Source organism: Caretta caretta, chromosome 3, assembly GCF_965140235.1.
Source record: "Caretta caretta isolate rCarCar2 chromosome 3, rCarCar1.hap1, whole genome shotgun sequence".
NCBI lineage: Eukaryota > Metazoa > Chordata > Testudines > Cheloniidae > Caretta > Caretta caretta.
The window spans coordinates 24948852-24967473 of record NC_134208.1 but is presented as its reverse complement, the minus strand read 5'-3'; the positions used below and the strand labels follow the sequence as shown (position 1 = coordinate 24967473).

At 42.6% G+C, this 18622-nt stretch overlaps 1 protein-coding gene across 1 annotated transcript in view; it reads right to left on the bottom strand.

Moving 5' to 3' along the window:
• Positions 1–258: 258 nt before the first annotated feature.
• Positions 259–18622, bottom strand: part of RAD51AP2 (RAD51 associated protein 2) — a 62359-nt gene continuing 43995 nt past the window's right edge. Inside the window, exons 2-4 of the mRNA XM_075126179.1 lie at positions 2758–6815; positions 1599–1700; positions 259–429 (exon numbers count right to left, since the gene is read on the bottom strand). Coding sequence (XP_074982280.1) covers positions 311–429; positions 1599–1700; positions 2758–6815 — 4279 coding nt within the window. The 3' untranslated portion in view covers positions 259–310. The remainder of the gene's footprint in view (positions 430–1598; positions 1701–2757; positions 6816–18622) is intronic.

The following is an 18622-nucleotide window of genomic DNA, read 5'->3' as shown; positions in this document are numbered from 1 at the left end:
GAGGCTTATTACACATATCATATTTCTATTAATGTTACATAAACTTTAATAGTGTCTTATTTTCTATCAACATTTTACTAATAAATATTCATCATAAAAACTCTTTAGTATCAAATATTCACAAGAGTAATCCTGAATAAATTGCCAAACAATAACACAATATTAATATGGTAAAACCCAGAAATAGTAAACATAAACCATCTATATTAATGTGTTACAGAACAGTTCAACAATTTTCAAACAAAGTGATTTGTGATACTATAGTCCAATTATCTGTTCCGGTTCATGGCTGGTAAAAGAATCCATGAAATTATTTCAGATATGGGTGAAGCTTTTTGGGCTTAGCTTTTCTTGACAGCCCAATCCTGATCGGGCCACTGCATGTTTTAAGAGGTTGCACTCTTATAATTTCATGTGACAAATAGTTTCCTAAATATATAAACAAAAGAGAAAGAAATCGAGGATGAAAGCAAAAATGTATTTTCATATCATGTACATATAAATTACATTCCTTTAAGACATAGAAATCAACCATGGGTACTCAACAATTAGATACTATGGAGATGGATACTATAAAAAAAACCATAGAGTACGAAGAATATATAGTTTTGTCTGTACCCATAATAAGGACCAACTTATTACATTATACTTCAAACAATCAGAACACAAGTCGCTATATTATAAATATGGCCAGGAAAAAGTCTTGTTAAGGTAACCATTGAACAGTGGTCTACACCTTTTGGGATTTGACAATACAAGTGAATCAACTGGACAAAACCCCATCTCAAAACCAGACAATAACTAGACCTGAACAAGGGGTGAAGCTGGTTACTCCTCTTGAACTAAAATTTGTGTTAAATATTAATTATATGGAAAAAGAGGGAAGGATGGGAGGATGTGCATGTACTGTTTGTTTAAAATATAGCTGGAAACCAGGTCAGAGGAGGTTGGGCAAGATTCTAGACAGCTCTACAGTGAAACAAGGACAGACTGTGTAGCTTAGAGAGAGTACTGTTTAACTTATTCTAATAAAGTTCCATGGCACATGACAAAATTGTTCACTATATGGAGTCATGCTGCTTGCTCCTAGACTTCCCTGCTGGCTGTTGCTGCTCCCAATTACCAGTTTCATGGCACAAAGTGGGACAGTGAGAAATTTAAAGCTGATTGGATCATTATTCACTTGTTGATTTTCCAGCAGAGGGGGTTGATGCTGAAGAAAGTAGTCATGCCTTCCCTCCCATGCCCTGGCCTGAAGTATATCACTGTAGAGCTTCCATGGAAGGACTTCCACAATACTGGAAGCAAAGAGCAAATACAGTAGAGAAAGTGCTCCTTCCTCTTTCTTCATCCTGTGCCACTCAACATCCTTGGGGCTTTTGTCCTCTACCTATAGAACAGGAGGGTATGATTTGCCCACATGTTCTAAACTCAAAGATAAAGTATGAATGACAAGATACCCCATCCTAATCAACAATTAAAAAGCTACATAACTGCTGCGCTAGAGAAATTGAAAAGAAATAAATAACATACATTTTTGTAATATTTTAATAACACTGGAATGTTTTGCATAATTAGAATAATAACTTTATTCTTACCTCTTTGTTTCTGTAAACTGTCACTTCTTTCCTTCATAAATGTGTGAGACAAAAAAACAGGGTCCCATGGGAATCGATTTTTACAACCTGAATCAACATAGTCTTAAAACAGAAGCATAAATATCACATTTAACTTTTAAACTGCCTTGTGCAAATATATTATGACACAGTCTTTAATTACATAAGCACATACTATTTTTCCATAGATCTCTGACTCATTCAGGGCACGAGACAGATGATGCTCAAGTAATGAGGAGCTATTCAATATTTTGTTTTATCCTTATTGTTCAATGTGTATCCCAAGACATTATTTACTGTACACTATTCAAACCCTGCTATGGAGAATTATTAATTTCCTCATGGGCTTTTCTATTGCACTCATCACTACTGTCATTGAGTGCTTCAGAAACATTAATTAATGTATCTTCACAAAATCTCTGTGAGGTGAGGGGCTATTATTATGCCATTGTACAGATAGAAAGCTGAGGCATAAAGAGATTAAAGTCAAAAGTATGCACTAATTTTGGGTGCCCAATTTGAGATGCCTAGGACCTGATTTTTCAGAGTACTTAGCATCCTATTGCACTTTATATTGGGAGTTATGCTTTGAATATAACTTCAGTTGCAGCTGTGAGTGCTCAACAGTTCAGTCTCCAGGATCTCAAATTGGGTACCCAAAAACTGTGGAACACAGAGTTAGTGACCACCTCTGAACAATTTCGTTTAAGTGATTACTTTAGCACCACATAGGAATTCTGTGCAGAGGCAAGGATAGGATGCTACCCTAGAGAACTGCATGAACTATAGGAAGTAAGTACTGAAGCCTGTGCACTGTACAAGTGACAGTAGCTCAGTACTTATTTCCTATATTTCATAGAACCACTACGTAGGCTCCTGATGGCTCAAATGCTGTCTCAATGCACCCAGATCCTGGCAATTCGATAGATTCCCTTAGAGCTTCCACTCCCATTTTGGACCTTACCTTAATAAAAAAATCACAATAGAGCCTCAAACCTCGTAAGGTATGTAAGTATGTAACAGAGTGACCACTATCACAAGCAATAGTTAGGGAGCAGAGCACAAAATTTTATTTCCAAGTATTTATTTAAATGTTTATTAACGTATTAGATAATATTTTTAAATAATTCTGTTTGCTTACCTTCTTCAGAAAGTGAATAGAGCAATTCTTCATCTGACATACTTGAAGAACAGAACTCATGAGGTACTTTTTGCTTTACATTCCTACTTAATATTTTTCCTTTAAATGAACTTTGGTTATTAGTTATATTTTGCCCTGCTGTAGTACCACAGATTGGAAAGGAAATGCATGCTTTTGTTTGAGAAACACTTTCTAAATTTTCATCAATTCTTTCAGAATTATTCAATTCAAGAGGATTTTCTTGTATAGTGTTTGTTTCTACTTTGGATAGCTTATTTTCATGTTCCTTACTAATTTCATGAAACATACAAAGCTCTTCCAACACTAAATCAAATTTGCTCTTCAGTTCAAATTCAGATATGCTTTTACTTTCTGAAGGTAAATGCTGATCTGTCATATCTTCAAAACATCCATTGTCCATTATGGATAAATGTGGTATTAATTTGTCTCCTGAAGCAACACATATTGCAGATTCATCTTTTGAATATGACAAAATTAAATTAGTTGATCTTCTTCCATACAGCATAGTCTGATGTTGATTTTTGTAAGTTATATAATTTTGCCCAGAACTTATTTCTCTTGCCTCTTCTAAATCTTCAAGATTTTGTTTTATAGTCATTGGCTTTGAATTGAGTGTGCAAAAATTTATATCTTTCTGAATGTCTTCATCTAGGGAAAAAGTCATTGTCTCTTCTCTCTGAACCTTAAAATACATATTATTATTAGACACTTCAGAATTTCTCATAATTTGGTATTGTAAAATGCTGTTCATTTCTTCACACTGTTTTTCTGTGTCATCACTCAAGGAACTCCTGCAATGTTCCTCTTCAGTTTTTAGTACTACATCTTTATCTGTAGAAGGGCCACAATAGAATGGTGAAGTGGAACATTGGCCATTGTCTAAGAAACAGTGAAATATGTTTCCATTATTGAAACCAGTATTTAGAAAGTGTACATACTTGTTTTCATTTTCTAAATGTTGACTATTTCTATTGTCTGGTAGTAACTCAGAGTTACAATTTACTATGAATGTTGTTGACAATTCAGGTAGAATACAAACATTTGATTTAGCAGGGACATTGGGAACATTTTTTATACTAGCGACTGTGCTTTCTTCAATGTATTTTTCATTATTAGAATTAATTTGCCTTACAAGTGGAATCTGGTCCATTTCCTCAGAATCAGAACTAAGAGGAATTTTTTCATATGTGTCAAAAATAGAAAAAAGAGGTAGTTTTGGAAGACTGCTACAGCATTTTTTTTGCCATTCTCTACAATTGCCATACTCTTTTTTGTCAAAGTTTTCTTTGTTAGTAGTTCTCAGATATTTTGGAATAAGATTTGTGGCTTCATGTGCAAAGTTCACGCTATTTGTGATTCCCCTGCTTCTGTGTTTTTTATTTTCACTTAAAGCAGAATGCAAAGTTTTCAATTTTTCTTTAGGAAAAGCAATATTATGTATTTTTCTTTGTTTCTTCTTCTGCTGCTTTACTGTAGCTACCAGCGTGTGCAAATTCGAACATTTATTATTTAACTTTTCTAATTTCATTTTTGAAATTGAAGGCAAATAATTCAGAAGTACAAGGTTTGTTTCTGTCAATATTTTTTTGGTACTGCACCAATTTATCTTCCATAAGAAAGAACTATCAAAATTGTCCCTTGGTAAAAGCAGTCCATTAGCACCTAAAGGTTGCCTTTTACTATCTTTTTCTTCACTGTCAAACATTGAAATGATACTATGCATTCCTGTACTACCTCTGGATAAGAGGCAGTATTGTTTGGCACATCTCCCTTCAGGTGACACTCTTCGTTGGTTACAAAACAGTGCTCTTTTGTGTAGAAAAGAAGTTTGCTTGTGTTCAGCTACAGTGCTAGAATAATGAATGTTCTGATATTTATGATGTAATTGAAAACCAACATTTTTTACTAATTTAGGATTTATAATTTCTTTACACATATCTGGATAAGTTATGTATTTTTGCTGAGATTCTGTGTTTCCTTTCAAACTATTATTTAAGTGTGAGCTTATCTTAACTTGTTTTCTGCAATAGAAAGGATTTTTCTCCACTGGTATACATTTTTCTTCAGCTGGATGTAAACAACTAATATTATAGGGAAAAAAAGCAAGGTTTGATTTTATCATGTTCACATTTTGCTGTTCTGAAACATTAACTTGCAAATAAATATGTGTACTATTGTTGTTATTAATACTGGTTATTAGCTCTGGAATTCTGTACTGTTCTGTTGACTTTAACTTTTCATACAAATGAAACAAGCCTGTGATACTGTCATCCTCTTGATATTTAAGCACATCTTTATTTAAAGATCCAGGTCTTGCCCTCAGACCTCCTAATAACATATCAAGAAAGAAGATTTTTAGTTTAGTCAGCTTCCTCTGCTTCAATATATTGTCAATGTCTCTTGGACCTGGCAAATCCTGTGTAGTACTATAAGGGCAATTGCCTTTGCTGACAACACTTTTAGATAAGCATCTTTTGATGTCAAGTATTTTTGTTGTAGAAAGTGTTAATTCTGATTCATGTAAATTCCTGTTATAGTTAGCACAATGCATGTCATAATTTATGTTTAAATCTCTGTTCCTTAGTACTTCTGATATCAATGGAACAGTTGTTTCTTGTATATTAAATGTCCCATCCTCATAACTGACTTTTCCCCATGTTTTCAAAATATTGGTAGAGTTGCTACATTCATCACTTTGAGGTGTTCTAGAACCAAAGTATATGTGAATACTTAGGTATGTGATTGGCTCCTGGTCTTCATCACCTTCTGCATTTCCTAGCTCTTTCTCCTTGACATTCCTTTTAGCAAGCATTTGATTACACTTGACACTACTTATGTTGTTCCTTAAATTAGTCTCAATTATTTTTCCTCCTTCTTCTGCTAAAGCCCAAGTCTTTTGCTTGCTAACAGATTGGTGGTTACTTTCATTAAATTCAGAACAAACACTAGGAGCATTCACAATATTTTTATCATTTTGAAACTTTTGTTTTCCTATCATAGATATGTTTTGGGAACAGTAAATCTTTTCAGATTGCATCACATATGTTTGATGTTTAAAATTCTTCAGTTCTGTCTCCTTCAAATTAGTTGATAACATGTTACTATTTAATGTATTTGAAGCATTAGAACATTTACTTATGTTCCCTTTCATAAAAAAATTAGTTTGGGGGATTTTGAATGTTTGTATATTTTCAAACAATTTTAAAGTAGGAAATGTATGTGATGAAGCATTTTTTTCTTTATTATCTAGTTGTTCAACAGATTCACTCTCATTACCATAATGATCTTTATTTTCTTCCGTGGGCAATTTTTTAAAACAGTTGTTTCTGTCCTTATTCTTTATTTCAGAAAATGCAGAATTAATGCCACATAAAAATGGAATATCTAAAAGCTGGTGTTCTTTCCACTTGTCATCAGTGCCAATTTTCTGACTTGATGTTTTTACCTGAAACAAATCTGTGTTTAAAGATGAAAGTGAAGCATTTAATTTCAGATCATTATCATTGTCTCTTTTATTATTTTCTGCTATATTTTTGCTGTTTTTGTTTACATTCCCCATATGGTATAATCCTGCTTCAGAAGAATGTCCATTTGCATTCAATAAAGAGTCATCTCTTATAATATTATGCTCTTCATTTTCAGTATTCCATTTTTTAGTGAACAGTTTGTTTTCTAATAGCCCGCATTGCAATTTTTCATTAATCCAAGGTTTAAAATCTATAAACTCACACATGCTAGTTTTTCTTTCCCTACCACCGATTTCCTTTTCTAATCTCCAAGCATTTTGACTGAAATTAAGTGATCCTTCTGACAAATATATAGGTTTATTTGGTGACTTCCTACATTCATCCACAAAGTATGTTCTTTGTTCCAACTGCTGTTGCTCATCTTTCTCTATGCTTGTATCATTATTTTCTATTTTAATTCGTTTTGGATATGGGTACCCATCAGCTTCATTTGATGACATTGATAAAAATGTCTGGTAATGCAAGCCTTTAATCCTCGGAAATATCTGGTACTTCCTTGATATGGCAGTCCTGAAATGTAAAGAAATATGCAATGATTAAAAATTAACCTTATTTTTAAATAATTTTAAACCTGTACAGAATACAAAAATAGGTTACTAAGAACTATTTCTCTATAAAGCCAAAAAAACCCACTTATTCATTTTATTACCACCTTGCTATTATAAGGAAGTTATAGCAATATTGCCATATTCATATTTGCTCTGTATCCACCATATGTTTAAGTTAAAGCTAACCAGACAGAAGTTATCCATTCACTACAAATCCAAGATGTGCATGAGGTTAAAATGGAAGGAACTGCCTCCAGTGTGTCAAGACAATGTTGAGTTTGAAATATTAATCATATTATTAGATCATTTATCACATTGAATTTTGCCAAAAATCAGAGTATTCATTACTATTTTTCAAACATATAGCCCTTAGTAATGAGTTCTTCAGATGTAGAGTGCAGGCCCTTTAAGGTTGTCCAGTCTGCAAAATCCAGCCAGCATTGTGGTTACTATGTGATGATTTATAGAGAAACTCAGAGAAATAGCTGCAAAACCAACCTGGAAGATAAAAGGTGGCAAAAGCATTTCATCTCATTAAGAGAACGTTTATTTATGACTAACACACAATGTAAATTATAAATACATTAATGCACAGAAACAGGTTATCTAAATGCATCTTTATGTGAAGTGTCTTTGTTTAAAAAAGTGACATACCCAGGGAATGGTCATATTTGGGCAAAATGAACATTTGTATTTAAGAGGAGAAAAGTGGACATATTGCTGTTACATTACTATTTTTTAATATATATAAATTAGCCAAATTATCACCAACTCTTTCAGAGGCTTTAAGTAGAATAAGCATTAAACACCAAAAACACCATGGGCAGATTGGGTCTCCAATTTCCAGGGTCGCTTGAGGACTATGTGTCTACAGGGCTTGACCTCAGCACACCAGTGGAAGTGTGGCTTAAAGTGTGCCTTATGGTGTGTGCCATGCCTCTGATTCAAAGACCATGGGGAAACCATAGCATGGCAGATCTCCTACTTTAATGGCCATGGGGAGAGCTACAAGGCCACTGGCTTGTCAAGGAATGGAATAGTTCCCCATGGCTCTGAGGTAGGAGGGTATTTACCCTGTGTAGGCAGGAGCAACTAAGTCCTGTCCCTCCGTACAGTGAGATAGTAGTTCCCCTCAGTGAAGCTGCCTGCCTTTCTCTCCCCTCTAAGTGAGGCAGCTCTCCCCACTCCCTGAGCAGCTTCCCCCTCACTGATGTGCCTGCCCCTCTCTCCCCTCGCTGAGGTGATTTCCCCCTCACTGAGGCTACCCACCCCCACCCCTCTCTGAGGCGGTTTCCCCTTCACACAGGTGCCTGCCCCTCTCTCCCCTCGCTGAGGTGGTTCTCCCCTCACAGAGGCTGCCCACCCCTTTCGCCCTTCTCTGAGGTGGTTTCCCCTTCACAGAGGTGCCTGCCCCCTCAAAGGTAGTCCCCCCCACACACACAGAGGTGCCTGTGCCTCTCTCTCCTCACTGAGGTGGTTTCCCCCTCACGAATGTGCCTGCCCCTCTCTCCCCTCTCAAAGATGGTTTCCCCCTCACTGAGGCTGCGCACCCCTCTCTCTCCTCTCTGAGGTGGTTCCCCGCTCACTGTGGTGCCTGCCCCCTCTCCCCACTCCGAGGTAGTTCCCCCCTCATGGAGGTGCCTGCCCCCTCTTCCCTCTCTGAGGTGGTTCCCCCCTCCCTGAGGCTGCCCGCCCCTCTATTCCCTCTCTGAGGCAGTTTCCCCCTCACGGAGGTGCCTGCCCCTCTCTCAGGCAACACCTGCTTTTCCTGTGTCCTGGACTCTAATGTAAGCCCAGCTGAGTTAGCAAATGGCATCACCCTGGAGCCTAGCCCTGGGATCAGTCTGCGCTAAACTGGGAGGAGTGGTAGATACGCTGGAGGGGAGGGATAGGATACAGAAGGACCTAGACAAATTGGAGGATTGGGCCAAAAGAAATCTGATGAGGTTCAATAAGGATAAGTGCAGGGTCCTGCACTTAGGACGGAAGAACCCAATGCACAGCTACAGACTAGGGACCGAATGGCTAGGCAGCAGTTCTGCGGAAAAGGACCTAGGGGTGACAGTGGACGAGAAGCTGGATATGAGTCAGCAGTGTGCCCTTGTTGCCAAGAAGGCCAATGGCATTTTGGGATGTATAAGTAGGGGCATAGCGAGCAGATCGAGGGACGTGATCGTTCCCCTCTATTCGACATTGGTGAGGCCTCATCTGGAGTACTGTGTCCAGTTTTGGGCCCCACACTTCAAGAAGGATGTGGATAAATTGGAGAGAGTCCAGCGAAGGGCAACAAAAATGATTAGGGGTCTGGAACACATGACTTATGAGGAGAGGCTGAGGGAGCTGGGATTGTTTAGCCTGAAGAAGAGAAGAATGAGGGGGGATTTGATAGCTGCTTTCAACTACCTGAAAGGGGGTTCCAAAGAGGATGGCTCTAGACTGTTCTCAATGGTAGCAGATGACAGAACGAGGAGTAATGGTCTCAAGCTGCAGTGGGGGAGGTTTAGATTGGATATTAGGAAAAACTTTTTCACTAAGAGGGTAGTGAAACACTGGAATGCGTTACCTAGGGAGGTGGTAGAATCTCCTTCCTTAGAGGTTTTTAAGGTCAGGCTTGACAAAGCCCTGGCTGGGATGATTTAACTGGGAATTGGTCCTGCTTCGAGCAGGGGGTTGGACTAGATGACCTTCTGGGGTCCCTTCCAACCCTTATATTCTATGATTCTATGGTCACAGCCCTAGTGACTTGCGCTTCCTTGGCCACTGGGGAGCTGCACAAGCCAGGGAAGAAAGAAGAACCAACTGGATGAAGGAAAGTCCCAACGCTTCTTCGTCCTGGAAAGGGTGGAATTAGTCTATACATCACCTGTGTTGGTACATCCCTCCCCCACAGTAACCTTGCATTTTGGAGTGACCCCTGAAAAAGGAGTCCAGCCACCTTCATCTCTTAGGGGGTGAGGGACCCATCAAGTGACCCAAACTTCTGCTGTGGGGAGCCTCACCGGGGAGGGGACAGAGTGGGTTGGGATTTGCGTGCACAGGGATAGCAAGTTTGGGCCCATAGATGGCAGGATTAGGAAGGCTGCGGGGAGCCCCAAATCTAACAGCAATCACTCTACATGCCTTCAAAATGGCTTTGCCTTGAGGCCAAACTCTCCAGAATAGAAACTGTAATAAAAAAATTCCCTTATCACACTGAGAGTCTGTCTGCACTAGAAACTGTCCCTCTGCTAATGAGACCCAGAGCTCCTGAGGGGATGGGGCAAAGGGAACATTTGTTTCTCCACCCCCCACTATGACCCCCAAGTTATTATCAGGAAGGCCATAATGTGTACAGAATTATCCAGTGGAACAGCTGCAGACTGAAGAGTCTTCATCCTTTATATAAATTATAAATCACAGCAAAATACTGACACTGTAACCAAATGTTACTTTTTAAATTCTTAAAATCCAAGATTTTCCAGGGGTGTAACTAGCTCCTGGACATCTGGAAAGTTGTTTGTTTTTTAAATAGTGACATACCGGGGCCACAAAACACCATCCCCTACGCTCTCACCACCATAACATACAGTGCCCTGTGCCCATAACATAGTCAGAGGCTTTTGACACCAGAAACTGTCTCTCTGCTAATGCCCATAACATACTGAGGGGCAACAGTGGGGACATATTCTGGCTCGTTTTAAAACTGGTTCAGTAAAAATAGATATGGTTGCCTTAAACCAAGTCTACACTATGGCTCTAACCAATTTTAAAACCAATTTAGTTTTACTGAACAAGTTTTAAAACTGGCTTTAAATTTTACCCAGGCCCCATAGCTACAATATTCAAAGGAACCTAAGAAACATGGGAGACCAGCTCCCTTAGTTTCCTTTATAAATTACAGCCTATAGCCCACACCGGGGGGACCTCCATCTATTTCGGTCCTCAGGGTGCTGCTCCAAAACATATCACTAATAATAAAGATAACAATCAGATCAATAGTATTTCATTTCTAAGCCTAAACACAGCTTTTATGTTTATATGGTGAGTCATTGAAAACCCCATATACTGAAAACTTCTAACAATACAGTAAAGGAAATTAAACCCTAAATTATACTATGTATTCAAAGTTACAATGAAATCAGCTTTGGAAGTAAAAGTTATATATTCATGTCTTCTTGTTGCCAGATGGAGCTGTAGGGCAAATGCACTGTTAGTGAAAATATCACATTTTGTAAATGTTTGAAATTACTGTATCAGTGATATAACAATTTTACATATTTATTTTAAATGGTTTCACTTTTAGTTCTTTATATATTTCAATGTTTGTATAGTTAAAGGAGGAGTGAACTAGAGAGTATTTTCTGTGCAGTTTGACGACAAAACAAACGTAACATACATGGAGATGGAATTTGAAAGAGAACTGTTCAGCAGCACATCAGAAATGTCAGCAGATAGATAATCTCTTTATTTGCCTATACTAGTATGAAACATCTGTGGCCTGAAGCTGATAAGCCTGCTGCAGTGCAGGAGTAAGGAAGTGAAGGATTCTGGGTCTTCAGGAAGATTAAAAAATGCCACCCACCTGCATCAATGCGTAGGGAAAATTGATGGGGCTGGCAGTGAAATGTGGACAATCCCAGCAGCAAGGGAGGGAGACATTTGCCAAGGGACAATAGGTAGCTCCTTCCCTGTCAGTATCTGGCACCCACTGGCTGGCTGGGGGCGAGGAGTGCTGATTGGCCAGCATTCCCTACCTCCCAGGATTTATCCCAGTGCTGAGGCCATTTGGAGCCATAACTTTAACAGTTACTCACCAGCTTTCAGAAGCGGCAGACCTTCTCCTCCTTAGGATGCAGAGGAAAATAGGTGAGGGGTCTTCCCCAGCCAGGGGGTCTCTCTCCCCAGCAGGTGGCTCGTACTCCTGTCCCCCAGCAGGTGGGGTCTGCCTGCTATTGGGGAGGGATACCATGTTGGCTTCCTGCTCCCTGCCCCACTTGAGGTGGGGAGGCCAAGGGCTACATGAGGAAGCTGTCAGGGCTGCCAGGTCCCCAAAAGGAGCAGCCCAGATTGGGCCTGCAACAAATGCCCCTCCTGCTCGAGGGAAAGGAGGCTGCTGTGACAGCTGCAAATGGCCTGGCAGGAGAAGAATTTCTTGCTGCCACCCTCTCCAGACCCCCTGCTGGAGGGTAGGGAGCCAGGCATTACATGGAACCACTAGCAAGGGCCCTGGCTCTGTGTTCCCAGGCAGCTCTGCTGGAGCCAGTCCTATAGGACCCATTTCTAACCCCCACCTGCTGGGGAGGGAGCCCGGGGGTCACATCGTGGTATGCTGGTAGGGAGGGGTTCAGGGTCCCTGGGTGGCCCTGCCCAAGCTGGCTCTGTTGCCTTGGCTCCCTCCCATCCCACTACTCACCAGGAAGGGGGACAGAGGTCACGTGGTGTCACCTTGTAGAGTCCTAGTGCCCAGGCTTCAGCCTGAACCCGAACGTCTACACTGCAATTAAAAAGCCTGTAAGCTCCAGTACCACATGCCTGAGTCAGCTGGCATGGGCCAGCCACATGTTTTTAATTGCAGTGTAGACATACCAAGTAAGGGCAAAGATCACCACAGAGGTGGCAGCAGGGACAGTGGCAGGCCCCACTGCCAGATTTCACATATCTCCCCCGAGTGTCAGGTTTCAGAATACCAAAGAAGGGGAAGGGGAATACAGACTGATACATCACTTGTCTTACCCCTGGGCTCACCAGTAAATGACCATATTGACCTGTAGCTGTGTTCAGTGAGATATTTGTCATTTGATGCTGTGGTAGCCATGGTTAGGGAGTGTGGCCCTAGAAGGGTACTGTTGGCAAAATGCAACATCAAATCTGCATTCCGGTTGCTTCCAGTGCATCCCAGGGCTACTAGGTTGACCAGAGGAATGGTTTTCTACTTTATGAGATGAGACTCAAAGACCTTGGCTTGTTTAGTCTAACCAAATGAAGGCTATGGGGAGATATGATTGCTTTCTATAAATATATTGGAGAGATATATACAAGGGAGGGAGAGGAGTTATTTAAGTTAAGCGCCAATATGGACACAAGAAGAAATGGATATAAACCGGACATCAACAAATTTAGGCTTGAAATTACATGGAGGTTTCTAGCCATCAGAGGAATAAAATTCTGGAACAGTCTTCCAAAGGGAGCAGTGGGGGCAAAAAACCTAACTGGCTTCAAGACTGAGCTAAATAAGTTTATGGAGGGGATGGTATGGTGGGACTGCCTACAATGGCATGTATCTGATCTGCAACTGCTAACATCAAATATAGCCACTGGCTGATGATGGGATACTGTACGGGGAGGGCTCTGAGTTACTACAGAGAATTATTTCCCAGGTGTTGGGTTTTTCCCACATGCTCAGTCCAGCTGATCACCATATTTAGGGTCAGAAAGGAATTTTCCCCCAGGTCAGTTTGGCAAAGACCCTGGGTTTTTTTCACATTTCTCTGCAGCATGGGGCCTGGGTTACTTTAAACTAGTGTAAATGGTGGATTCTCTGTAACTTGAAATCTTTAAACATGATTTGATTTAACTCAGCCAAAGATTAGTAGTCTATTACAGGAATGGGTGGTTGAGGTTCTGTGTCCTGCAATATGCAGGTCAGACTAGATAATCATGATGGTCCCTTATGACCTTAGAGTCTATGTGTCTACAAGATTTTAATCTGCTTGAGTTTCAGTTTGAAGGCCATTACTATTTTGATAAAGCCATCCCCATGGGGTACTCCGTGTCATGTGCCACTTTGGAAAGATTCAGCTCCATGCTGGAGCGGGCATTTGTACATGAGACTGGCGTACCTCATGTGGCACACTGTTTTGATGACTTCTTATTTGCAGCAAGGTTAGGGACAGGCAACTGTCACTATATGCTTCAGGCATTTCAGAATTAGCCAAGGACCTTGGGGTCCCCTTTGCCATGGAGAAAACAGAAGAACCTAACCAAAGTTTAATGTTCATGGGCATTGAAGCGGGCATAGTTTGAGGTGTTTCTAGGTTACCTACAGAGAAGTTGGAATCATTCATGGCACAGATACAGGTTCTTAAAGGGGCAAAGAAAATTGCGCTGAGGGAAATACGGGTGGTCATGGGGCACCTAAGTTTTGCATGTTGGGTTTTGGCTCCTGGTTGGGCATTTTGTGCCCATCTGGTGTCAGCCTCCTTTGGAGGGCAAAAACCCCACCACTTTATTAGAATGAGAAGGGGAATGAAAGAAGACTTAGAAGTGTGGGAAAGATTCCTGGAAGAGTTCAGTGGCGTTTCAATATGGCATTTGGACTGGTAGTTCAGAGCTGTGGGTACAGTCTGATGCCTCAGGAGGCATAGTTTTGGGGATTTACTTTCAAGGACAGTGGCATGCACAGAGGTGGCCAGAAAGCTGGGTGGGTCAGGGTATTACAGGGGACACCACATTCCTTGATTATTTTTTTTTCCTATACTGGTGGTAATCACTATTTGGGGAGCAAACTTCCAGAACAAAAAAAGTCAATTTCTGGTGCAACAACCAATCTATGGTTCATATAAATAGACAGTCAGCTAAGACTGCTCAGGTAATGAGACTGGGGAGGGCCTTCATTTTATGCTACTTGCAGTTTAATATCCTTTTTCGTTCAGTGCATGTTCCAGGAGTGGATAATGGTGTTGCTGATGCTCTATCTTGATTTCAGGATGACAGACATGGGTGTAATTTGGAGGCGGCTAGAGGGGGCAATGCCTCCCCCCAAACTGCAAGCTTCAGGCAGGCCCAGAATTTGCACCCCCCCCCCATGCACAGCCCTGTTGGCCTGACTGGAGGTGCCCCCTCCCCCCCAATATAGAAGTCAAAGTATCCCTACGATGACAGATTCCAGGGACTCATCCCACTGGCCAGCAGTGATCCACAGGTGATGCCCCAACAACTCTGGAAACTTGTCTCAAGACAGCTGTGGGACAACGGCCTGTAAGGCCAGCCTTTCAGAGATCACAGAATTTAGAGCACAGTAAGGGCTTCACTATGATTGGCCCATACCTACACTAGGTGGTGCAATATGTGGTGTCTTTGACCCACCACAGTTTGGCTCCCTCCACTATCTCTGGCTGGCTAGTGGGCATGTCCTTGTGGAGTAAGTTGGTGGGTTTCCCAGACTCATGTGGGCATTCCAGTGTGAAAACTCTTAGAAGGGTGGCCCAGGAGGGACAGGTGCCAGAAGGATGACAGGTTACCCATAACACTGGAAACCCTGACAGAATTAGTACAGGCTCTGCTGTGGGTCTGCAGCTGTGGGAGGGATGCCATTTTATTTAAGAGGGCATTTGTTGTTGCCTTTTTTGGCGTTTTTAGAGTGAATGAGTTGGTGCCTCTGGCAGCTGTGGATTGGTCCCAGCATACCTTAAATGTAACAGATTTGCAACTATCTGCCCGAGTGGTGTCTCTACACTTAGCCCTGGTCTACACTAGGACTTTAGGTCGAATTTAGCAGCGTTAAATCGATGTAAACTTGCACCCATCCACACAATGAAGCCCTTTTTTCCGACTTAAAGGGCTCTTAAAATCGATTTCCGTACTCCACCCCTGACAAGTGGATTAGTGCTTAAATTGGCCTTGCCAGGCCGAATTTGGGGAATTTGTGACCACTCTAGACAGCACTGTCAACTCAGATGCACTGGCCAGGTAGACAGGAAAAGAACCGCGAACTTTTGAATCTCATTTCCGGAGACTGCGGGAACTTCCGGAGTGCTTCCACAGTGCAACACTCCGGAAGTCGACACTTGCCTCGGTACTGTGGAAGCACTCCGCCAAGTTAATGCACTTAATGCACTTAGAGCATTTTCTGTGGGGACACACACACACTCGAATATATAAAAACGATTTCTAAAAAACCGACTTCCATAAATTCGACCTAATTTCATAGCGTAGACATACTCTTAAGGTACTCAGAAACAGACCAGAAAGGGAAGGGGGCTTATGTGGTGTTGAAGGAATGTGCAGATGTATGCTTGTGCCCTGTAAAGGCAATAAGAGCTTTGCTAAAAACCCAGGGCCTACAACTGGGACCACTGATCATATACGGTGATGGCAGCTGCCTGACAAGGTACTAATTCAGCATAGTATTGAGAAAAAGCCTTATGCTACAGTGGTCTCAACACCAAAAAATTTGGTACTCATTCTTACAGAATCAGGGGAGTGATGTCAGTGACTGCAGAGGGTTTTAGCTCATGACAGATGCAGGCAATAGGGCCCAGGAAATCAAGGTGTTACAGGACTGATGTGCACCAAGGAAAAGATGGCAGGGAATGGTAAAATATAACTAACCCAATGTGCTTGTTTGTCTCAGAAGCTACACAGAGTATATATAATATCTGGATTTGTGGGCACTCTATAGTGCATTGGGCACACAAGAGGGCAACCAGGACAGTAGCTGGATTTCAGCTGGGCTTCAGGCCCAAAGCAGTTTGCAACCAGTGGTTCAGCAGAAGAGGCATGCTTTGGGATCAGTTCATGTCTAGGCGACAAGGAAGCACACAAAGCGGGACACCAGCTAAAGGGGGAGCATGTGACCTCCCCACATGACCCCGCCATGTGACTTCTCCCAGCCCGAGGCCCCCACACTCTCCCCGTCCCCTCTCCACCCCACGTTACCTGGGCTGGGGTTTCTGTCCTTCTGCTGTGCCGGCTTCCCCTGGCATTCGCCTGCTCTTCCTGGCTCTCCCAGGCAGCATGGCTGGAAGAGAAGAGGCTCTGGCCCCGCCCCTTCCTCTCTCTGCTGGGGCAGCAGGGCACTTGAGCCTGGGGAGGGTCACGTGACCCTTTGTGCCCCTCCCACCAGTCGCCTTATTCACCTTTAGAAGAATGATCTTGGGGGATGTACAGGAGTTAATTTACAGGACAGAATCCAGAGGGATGTTAGCTTAATCAGGCAATCATGGCCAGAGGTGAGAATAGTATGGCCAGAAATACTTGCAAGGCAGGTCTGGTAGGAAGCTGCAGACCCAGCCTGCATTGACAAGGCTAGAAAGAAAATGAATAGAAAGATCACCAAGATATTCCTGGACACAGGGGATTCAGTTATACAGCATAGGGACATCTGTTACAATCAGCCAGAAATCTTCAGGGATGACAGCGTACATTTGTTAGAGGGAGGTTCTGACATATGGCTATAGGCAGAGGCACTGGAGCCAGGTAGGCTAGGGGAGCCATGCCCCTCCCTCTTTTTCACATGGACATAATTTGGGGGGGCAGGGGATGCATTGCTCCTTCAAACTCCAGCCTCAGGCATGTGCAGAACAGTGCAAGTAGGGGCTGCACTTCATGGCAGGGTAGGTGATCAGCTCCCCTACCACAAACAGCAGCCCCTGCCCACAACGCCAGCCTCTTCCCAGTATGGGGCTGAGGTGAGCTTTAGCCCCACCTCACCAAAAAAGACTGGCCCTTGCTCCTCCTCTTTCCCCTGAAGTCCCGCCCCCTGGCCAGGCTGGAAGCCAGAGACAGGCCATGGTAAGAGCCGCCCAGGGAGCCCGGGCCACTGTGGGGAGCCCCAGACCCTCCACCTGCCCTGAGCATGGAGTCTGGGGGACCCAAAGCACCCCCCGGGGTGTGCCAGCCGGGGCAGGTGGAGAGTCCAGAGCTCTGCACAACGGCCCGTGCTCCCTGGGTGGCTCTTACCACTGCCCGACTCCGCCTTCCTTCTGGCCCGGGCCCAGGGACTCAAGCAGGGAGGAGCAGGGAAAGGGGCAATGGAGGAGGGCAGGGGCTTGGGAGAAGAGGAGGAGCAGGGGGTGGGTCACAGAGGAGGTGGGGAACCAGGGGAAGAAGAGAAGGGGCAGGGCCACAGAGGGGCATGGGGTCTCGTGGCCCCCCCACTTCTACCACGGTTCTGGTGCTCCCACAGGACATGAGGGAATGAACTGGGCAGTAATTGTGATTCCAGGCAGTGTAGTGACCAAGCTAGTCGCTGGAGCCACCTATAACTGGTTTCCAGCATGGTTAAGAGAATAAAATGAATGGTTCTCTGAGGTAAAAGATCTGGGATTTTGGTGATGGGTCTTGGCCTCATGTGATAGAGTGACACCTTGTGGCCTTAGCAGGCTGAGGTCAGACCTGTGGCCCTCACGGGCCAAGATTCCCACCTGGCTGCACCCTCTGTCCCCATTGTGGTGGGGAGGGTGCAGAGAACTGAGACCTAGGGGATAGGCTGAGGAGATGGTTATATGGTAAGGAGCTCTGTAACCCTCGCACCAATTATGGGTTATATGGTAAAGAGTCTTGTAATCCCACACTGGAACCAATTAAATGCTGGGTATAGGAAAGTATGGGTGATGGCACTGTACCATCCCGCCCTTGTGTTAAAGATTAATAAAAGTTGCAACCTGCCACTTAATTCCATGCATGTGTCTGTCCTCACTTTGCTGCTGTGTCCATATCAATAGACAAATGGAGGCTATGAAGGAATTGAGGACACTATCAAGAGGCTGTGAATTGGAACATGGTTATATTATGTCTTGTTTGGTCTTCAGAGAGCTGGCCCTTTCCAGAGACTATGAAACTTGTGTCTTTTTGTTATGTCTTTATAGCACAATGAGGCCCTGTTTCATTATTGCCCTTACTACCACAATATAAATAAATATCGTAACTTGTACAGGCATCAACCAGAGGAATTTATCTGCATACAACTGGGTGTATTCCAGGGTAAGATATCTTGACCTGGAACTCATTTTAACAAGTTTTTTTTTTACTGCCCACTAGCTCTTCCAGTTACTAAGCGCTTAATTCTTC